The sequence below is a fragment of the Triticum dicoccoides genome, chromosome 7A, assembly GCF_002162155.2.
Source record: "Triticum dicoccoides isolate Atlit2015 ecotype Zavitan chromosome 7A, WEW_v2.0, whole genome shotgun sequence".
NCBI classification, from domain to species: domain Eukaryota; kingdom Viridiplantae; phylum Streptophyta; class Magnoliopsida; order Poales; family Poaceae; genus Triticum; species Triticum dicoccoides.
This window is the reverse complement of record NC_041392.1, coordinates 411941721-411950296: the sequence shown is the minus strand read 5'-3', so window position 1 is coordinate 411950296 and position 8576 is coordinate 411941721. Positions and strand designations below refer to the sequence as shown.

Here is an 8576-nt window from a genome sequence, read left to right as displayed (position 1 = left end):
CAAACCTATCAAGTTTCTCCTTGCATGAACTAGAAGACTCCAATCCTGCCATGCCAATCATGGTAAATTTGGCATTGTTCATCAAACTACATAATAATTCACAAAACACATTAGAACTGAAAAAAATGCTTTCACTCTTTTACTTGCAACACATGATAATTCACAAAGGAAGGTGAAGATTGGAATTTGTACAATTTTCAAGGGCTATTGAAATATGTGACTCAATAAGTGAACAAATTAACATTACACCGTAATCTGTATGGAGTAGTCAACAATTACTATCGCTATTTCTTCAACAAAGGAGCAGATCAGGAACAAGTGCCCGCAAACCAAAAGTAACTAGACATACAAGCCAACCAAAGAAGATCATCTGAATTAGTCTGCATTTCATGGACAACTATGGGAGAGCTGAATTTGCTTCCGGAACGTCATCATTACTGCTGAGGCTGCCCTCCCCCTCCAAGAACCTTCCTAATATTATGCCGCTGCTCCGATGACAGCCTCTTCGGGAAATCAACATCGAACCTGATTCTCAGATTGCCTCTCCTCCCATTTTCTTTCACAATAGGCATCCCCTCCTTGGCGATTGCAAGCTCATATCCCGGTGTTACCACGTCTGTCAGCTTGATCACCAGGTCACGCCCGTCAAGGGTCTTCAGATTCACTGTGGTTCCTGCCAATGCATCCACCAGGTCGATCTTCTGGTAGATCAGCAGGTCGTTGCCTTCCCTCATGTACTCATCATGAGGCTTCTCGTCGATGACGAAGACGAGATCGGCGGCAAGCTGGTTCGGCTGCTCATTGCCCTTGTCCGGAAATGTGATCTTGGTCCCTTTCTTCCATCCGGGTTTTATATCGATTGTCAGAATCTCCGATTCAATGCCCAGTTGCCTGTTCAAAAATGAGCAGGTAAGAAAAAGGTCATATGGGAGAAAATGAAATGGATATGCATCAACCATCATGTTCTTGACATCTCCTTCTGACTCCAGTATGGGGCCAGTTTGGAATGCAGGATAGAAATTCATGGAAATATCACAGGGAATCAGTCCGATTACCCATTAGACTTGACAATGTTCCTGGATATCTTCATCTTGCGTGTCGAACCAGAGTATAGCTCTGGAAGCGTGCAGGTAAGCTTCGTCTCCACGGGCGGTGGCTTCCGGGGCTGGCTAGAGCTGGCGCCGACAGGATCATTGTATAATCTGAATTTGCTCTCGGTGCCACCACCGAACCCACCAAAGGTGCCGGCGCCTTCTGTCTGGAACCTCATCGACTTGGCTCGCCCCATCCCCTCAAAAGGCTTGCTGCTGCCGAAGAACTCAGCAAAGACGTCCTCGGCATTCCGAGGATTGAAGCGGTGGTTTGTGGAGCCATTCATAGATGACGACGAGCTACCGGCGTCCACGGAGGTCTTCAGGCCCTCCTCCCCATATTGATCATATACTGTCCTCTTCTGCGGATCACTCAGAACCTGAAAGGCAGTAGATGTTGATCATAAAAGAAATCCAGCAATCTGCGCAAGCATTACATTGAAGCATCACCATAAAGCATGTAAACATTTTAATCATAAAATTCTCGCAAACAGATTAGAAGGCAGGCATAATATAGGAGTAGTATATTTGTGTGTGCAAAAATCAAGATTAATATTGGTCATAAAATCCTGCGATTTGAGTAGAATTGTTAGATCGCTTTGGATCGGATAGGTTAGATTCTCCGGTAGACCTACCTTCTGCTTGTCCAGACGAGGGCGGCGGTGGAGGAGCTTCCCGTGAGCACCGCACTAACCCTAGATCGGTAGGGATTGTAGGTGGGGATTGTGGCAGCGATTAACCTCGTGAGTCGTGCCCTGGCCCCCACCTCTGTTATATAGCGCGGGTCACAGGGGCCCACCAACCATGGTTTGGTTGGGCGCCCCCGATCAGGGCGCGAGTCAGGGGCCCGTTCGACCCGTTGGGTTAGAGATCAACCTAACATTCTCCCCCTTGATCTCAACTTTACTTTTAACTCTATACTTTCTAGTTTATTTGTTTCATCACATATTGGTACATAGAGCATGTTTCATCGTCACAGCATAATTGCCGATAGAATCATACAGCTACAACATACGTTATGTTCAGAAATAAATTCTGTTCCTTTTGGGCCTATCCAGGAATCATAAGGCTTTCCCTTAAACCCATGCCGGCTAAGTGTTCCTTGAACACATTGGGTGGTAAGCCTTTCGTTAGCGGATCCGCAAGTATATCCTTTGTCCTTATATGCTCGAGACTTATAGTTTGATCCTGGATTTTATCTTTCACAACATAATACCTTATCTCTATTGTTTTGGCAGCATTACTCGACATGTTGTTGTGAGCATAGAATACCGCGGGTTGGTTGTCGCAGTACATCTTTAGTGGTTTGTGAATACAATCTACCACTTTCAAGTCGGGTACACATTTCTTTAGCCATATCGCCTGCCCCGTGGCTTCAAAGCATGCTATAAATTCTGCATACATCATGGATGATGCAACTATCGACTGCTTGGAGCTTTTCCACGAAATAGCTCCCCCAGCGAGAGTGAAGACGTATCCTGACGTGGATTTTCTATCATCTCTGTCCCCCGCAAAATCTGCGTCTGAATACCCTTTTATCTCTAGGGAATCACTTCTCCTGTATATTAGCATGTAGTCCTTCGTGCCTTGCGCATAACGCAATGCTTTCTTTACCATCTTCCAGTGCTCCATGCCTGTATTCTCTTGATATCTACCGAGTACCCCGGTGATAAAAGCTAAGTCAGGGCGAGTGCACACTTGTGCATACTGTAAGCTGCCAACTGCCGAAGCATATGGTACAGCTTTCATTTGATCGATCTCGTACTGGTTCTTGGGACATTGGAATTTCCCAAAACTATCGCCCTTGACTATAGGAGCAGGTGTGGCTTTACTCGCATGCATATTATACTTTTTAAGAACCTTTTCTAAATATGCTTTCTGCGATAGTCCTAAGACTCCATTGTTCCTATCCCAGTGAATTTCTATGCCCAAAGCATATGATGCTTCACCAAGGTCTGTTATGTCAAAATTTGAGGATAAGTATTTCTTTGTTTCTTGTAGTAGACTAACATCACTACTAGCAAGCAGGATATCATCCACATACAAGATTAGGAAAATATATTTCCCATTTTTAAACTTTGCATAAATGCAATTATCCTCAATATTTTCTTTAAATCCAAAACTTTTAATCGTTTGATTAAACTTTAGATACCACTGCCGAGAGGCTTGTCTTAATCCATAAATGGATTTCTTCAGGCGGCATCCCATATTTTCCTTGCCTTCCATGATAAAACCCTTGGGTTGTTTCATGTAGACCTTTTCTTTTAAATCACCATTCAGAAATGCCGTCTTAACATCCATTTGATGTAACTCTAAATCAAAATGAGCAACTAATGCCATTATGATTCTGAAGGAATCCTTACATGAGACTGGAGAAAATGTCTCATTGTAATCTATCCCTTCTCTTTGTGTAAATCCTTTTGCCACGAGCCGTGCTTTATACTTTTCTATATTCCCTTTAGAGTCATACTTAATTTTGTAGACCCATTTACAGCCTACTGTTTTGGCTCCTTTAAGAATTTCCTGTAAGTCCCAAACATCTTTGGAACTCATCGATTTCATCTCGTCTTCCATTGCCTTCATCCACTTCGATGAACTCATGGCTTCTTCATATGAGGTGGGATCTTTTTCTGTTCGAACTTCTAAGGGCCTCAGTTTCTGGCACATTCTGTGCCTCAACTTCTAGCACTTCTTCTAAAATTTGCTATTGCACCTCCCTTTCATGCTCAACAACAGGTTCAATCAGCTCCTGACGGACAGGTTCCGGGTCTACCCCCATAGTTGTCATGGGTGGAGTTGCAACTAATAGTGAGAAAAATGGCTCCTGAATCTAGGTGCATGCACCCTCTTCTCCTCAAGATCAATTTTCCGAGCTACCAAGCTCCCCCTCATCATTTCGTCCTCTAAGAAGACTGCATGTCTTGTTTCTACAAACTTTGTATATATGTCTGGATAGTAGAAACGAAAACCCTTTGATCTGTCTGGATAGCCAATGAAGTGACAACTCACTGTTTTGGAATCTAACTTTGCAATGCTTGGATTAAACATTTTGGCCTCAGCAGGGCACCCCCACACCCTGAAGTGTTGTAGGGAGGGCACCCTTCCTGTCCATAGCTCGCACGGTGTATTGGGCACCGACTTGCTTGGTACTGTATTGAGAATGTGAATGGAGGTTTCAAGTGCCTCCATCCATAATCCCAATAGCAAGTTGGAATAACTCATCATGCTGCGCACCATATCCATAAGTGTACGGCTGCGCCTTTCAGCTACTCCATGCTTTTCTCCTAGAGTGGGATACATTAAAAGCACATGAGTTATCATGTCTTTCTCTTGCCAGAATTTCTCCCGCCATACGGGATTTTTGACATAATATTATGTCAACTTTACCCCGTTACGCAGGTATTTTCCCAGACTTTTCCCTCCATGCAGGTTTTATCATAAATCATCTTTTTCCCGTCATGCGGGTAATTCCCTGTAAGGGAATATAAATGCCAGAATTGGCTCTTATGACTACATATTCAATCATCAAATTTAGTAATAAATCCAAATGCTCTTTGACACACATGCTTGATCCGACGTTGGTCAAATTAAACACGCATGTTGCTTGTTTCATTTCAAATCATGTTGACTGAAAAATCTTCTTCATAGAGAGTACATGAAAGACATTCATCAACCAAGACTCTCAATGATCTATCTCTTTTCTTTTGATGCCATTCTTTAGAGAGAACATACTCCCTCACGTTATGACCTTTCTTGGTCATCTTTCGGGTCACAAGTACCCAGAATGAAAGCATGGAAAACTTTTAGTCTGAGAAAACTTAGCCAATAATCAACAATAATGGGCATAAAAATAACCCTACGTTGGTCTGGTTAAAAAAATGCAAATTAAACTTTTGAAACTTTCTTTTGTATTCTAAAACACCGTTGTGGCAGAATTAGAATAAACATCATCCTTCTACATTAATTCCATATCACCATTGGGCGGAAATGGAAATAATGCATATAGCTCATAAACAATGTAATGATAGTATTTCTATTAAACAACTTTGCTAAGAATTAATCATCATCATCAACTTTATTGCAGCGGGAACAAGAAATATACGTTTCTCTAGTTCAAGAGCACTTCTTGATCTTTATCTATTCTCTAAAAATTGACCACTTTGATACAAAATTTATCAGAGATTTAAACTTTGAACATAAGACTCATAGAATTATAGCACTGTTATCATCAATGTTGGTCAGAAAATAACAATACCATATTTTAACTTTAAAACAAATATCTTTCTTTTGTCATAGCGGAAACTATCTGCATCTTATTTCACCCACATGGAAAAAACATTGCTAAGAGCATTTCTTTCAATTAAATCTTCCCGTTGGTTCCAATTTAATTGGAGGATAAACCTTTTACTTTGCAGCGGAAACTTTACAATATTCTATTTGAAAAACAATTCTGTACTATTTTATTCTCTAAGCAATTGTAACCGGTTGGTTCAAAAATGCATTTAGAGAAGCAACAATTTAATCTTTTACTCTAGTTCTATTCACTTTTAAAAGAGTACTTTTATTTTCAATAATAAAACATGATCATGTTATTAACAACGTTGGTCATAAAAATAACATAGTCATTTCATTTCAATAATTACTTTAATATGCTCTTTAAATATAATTATATCTAAACTTTTATTTTCTTTGTAAAAGAGCACTATTAATTATTTACGCAGGAAAAAACATGAATAAAAAATTCATGAACTTTTTACATATTACAGAAACTTTTCTTTGACTAAATAAAAATTCATGAACTTTTTAATTTTCTGTATAAAATTCATGAACTTTTCTTTTTACGAAAATTTTCTATTTTCATTTTCAGAACTTTTCCTGTTTACTTTTTTTTTCTTTTCTATTTTCTAAACAGAATCTTCGTTGGAAAAATTTGTATAGAAAAGCTTTTGTAAATCTGCCCAAAAAAACTGGACAGAAAACTATATATATATATATATATTGCAGCAGGCCCGTGGCCTGCTCGTGCGCGCTCCGCGCGTCGCACCTGGCCGAAAACAGCCCGGTCCAGCGCGCGGCTGTGGCCTCACCTCCCCGGCGGCCCAGCTGGCCCGCTTCTACGCTAGGGTTTCAATCCGCGACGTCGGATTTGATCGGACGGTTTGGCGCGCTTTGCACTCGAACAAAAACGGGACAGAGTCCCCCGACCCGAAACCTAGCGCCCCCATTCTGTTCTCTCTTCAATCTCTCTCTCTCGCCCTTCGTTTCTGTGCCGCTCGCCGTGGCACCGCGCCGCGCCTAGGGCGCCGACGACGGCGTCGACCGGCCATCGCACTACGCGGGCCTCCTTTTCACTCCGCCCTCTGTTCCTCCTTGAACCCTCCTGTAACAAAGAGAGAGGCAGGGTTGAGCCCTCCTCTGCTCCACTACGCGCGACGGCACCGGTGGAGGACCTTCGCCCCGGCCGCCGGCAACGGCATGAAAACCACCGCGCCGCCCCGCGCGGCCTTTCCCTTTTTTTTTCTTTTCTTCTTCTCTACCACCGTTTACAAGAACACACACACACACACAGAGAGAGAGAGATCCAGCGAGATTCCGATGCGACGTCGTGGCCATCCCCCTCGCCGGCTGCGCGTCCCCCTTGCGGTGAGCGCGCCGCCGTCGAGCGGTTTGGCTGCGGTGTACTTTGCCCCTCGCGGGGTGGTTCTTCGTCCCCGCACCTCGGCTTGCCGATGCGTGTGGGGATCGAGAGGAACAGGCGCGGCCGTACGGCGGCGCTCTTTGCCAGCGAGGCCCGAGGCCATGCTCCGGTTTACTTATTTTTTTTCTTTACTCTGCCCTGCTAGGGTTCTTTGGGGGAGGGATTTCTTTCTGTGATTTCTTTTCAACCGAAAAAGTCTAACCCGATCTGGCTGATACCATTGTTAGATCGATTTGGATCGGATAGGTTAGATTCTCCGGTAGACCTACCTTCTGCTTGTCCAGACGAGGGCGGCGGTGGAGGAGCTTCCCGTGAGCACCGCGCTAACCCTAGATCGGTAGGGATTGTAGGTGGGGATTGTGGCAGCGATTAACCTCGTGAGTCGTGCCCCGGCCCCCACCTCTGTTATATAGCACGGGTCACAGGGGCCCACCAACCATGGTTTGGTTGGGCGCCCCTGATCAGGGCGCGACTCAGGGGCCCGTTCGACCCGTTGGGTTCAAATGGGAGAGAGATCAACCTAACAGAATTATCTTGACAATTGACATGCTAGCATTTTTATTATCGTAAGTAGGATTCTTGCAATCAGATTAACATTTGTTTTTTGTGTGGAAAAGTCAAGATTGACATAACAAACGACACATAATGCCCATAAACTGACATGGCTGCAACGCTTTGTAGATCGCAGTCGAAACAGATAGTAGTATGATGGTTGCAAGCGGCATTTGTAAGAAGGATAAATGGGAGAGCAAATGGGTTTTGATTAGAATAGCAGTACCTCGTAGGCCTCGGAGATCTTCTTGAACTTGGCCTCGGCCTCTGCCTTGTTGTCGCCGGGGTTCTTGTCGGGGTGCCACTTCATGGCCAGCCGGCGGTACGACTTCTTGAGGTCGTCCTCCGTGGCGCTCCGGTTGACCTTGAGCACGCTGTAGTAATCCAGCCCCATCTTCCCCAACGCTCATGCCAAGAAGAACCAAGGACGGACAGGAACGCACGCCGACGACCTCCCGTAACGGATCCGCACGGCGCCAACGAACCCCGACCCGCCCGGAACAAATGCGTGGAATTGGACACGATTCAGAGCAGGAGCGGCAATGGGAGGGAGGATAGCAGCGTCCCGCTTTCCCTTCCGGTGTTTGTTTTATCCAAATCCGATGGAAGCAGCCAAGATACCCGGCCAAACCAGCAGCGCGAAACGGGATCGAATTGGAAGGGGTCAAGGGGAGTTTGCGGGGAGGGAGAAGAAGAGACAAAGTGGTGTAGGAGATCTTGGAAGAAGGAGGAGGAGGAGGAGGTGGTGGCGGCGGGGATGGAAGGGACGACGACGACAGCGAGAGAGAGGGGGGATGAAAGAGACAGACAGGGGGGAGACGCGTTGCGGCATTATTGGCCGTGATGCTCTCCGCCCAAATCTTCTTCCTTTCCGTGCTTTTTTGCCTTGCGGGAAGTAGCTACGCGCCATCCGCGGGCGGCGTATCACGTGGGGCCGCCATGTGGGCCAGACCAATCCACCTGGCTCCGGTTTATTCGTTGGGTGTTAGGAAGCCTCTGTTTGGCTGCTTCCAAGTGGATGCTATTTTTAAAAACCATTTTTTTTGAACCTGTGCCACACTTTATTCAACTCAAATAAGGGATACATGAAACAAGTTCATCTAGAATAAACTGTGGAGGATCATTATCCCACGAGATTACAGAATTAGAATCATAACAACATCTAGCTAACTTGTGTGTCACTTGGTTTGCCCCTCTTGAACAATGAGCATAAGATACATACCCAATTCTTTGAA

The 8576-nt window shown here is 44.7% G+C and overlaps 1 protein-coding gene across 1 annotated transcript; it reads right to left on the bottom strand.

Annotated features, from left to right (window-relative positions):
• Window positions 1-209: 209 nt before the first annotated feature.
• LOC119331395 (dnaJ homolog subfamily B member 4-like) lies at window positions 210-8180 on the bottom strand. The gene is made up of 3 exons (XM_037604549.1): window positions 7568-8180; window positions 1056-1471; window positions 210-891 (listed from the first exon to the last, which is right to left on the bottom strand). Exons 1-3 carry the CDS (start codon window positions 7733-7735, stop codon window positions 435-437), a joined length of 1041 nt encoding a protein of 346 aa, XP_037460446.1. The 5' UTR covers window positions 7736-8180; the 3' UTR covers window positions 210-434.
• Between the last annotated feature and the right edge of the window lie 396 nt (window positions 8181-8576).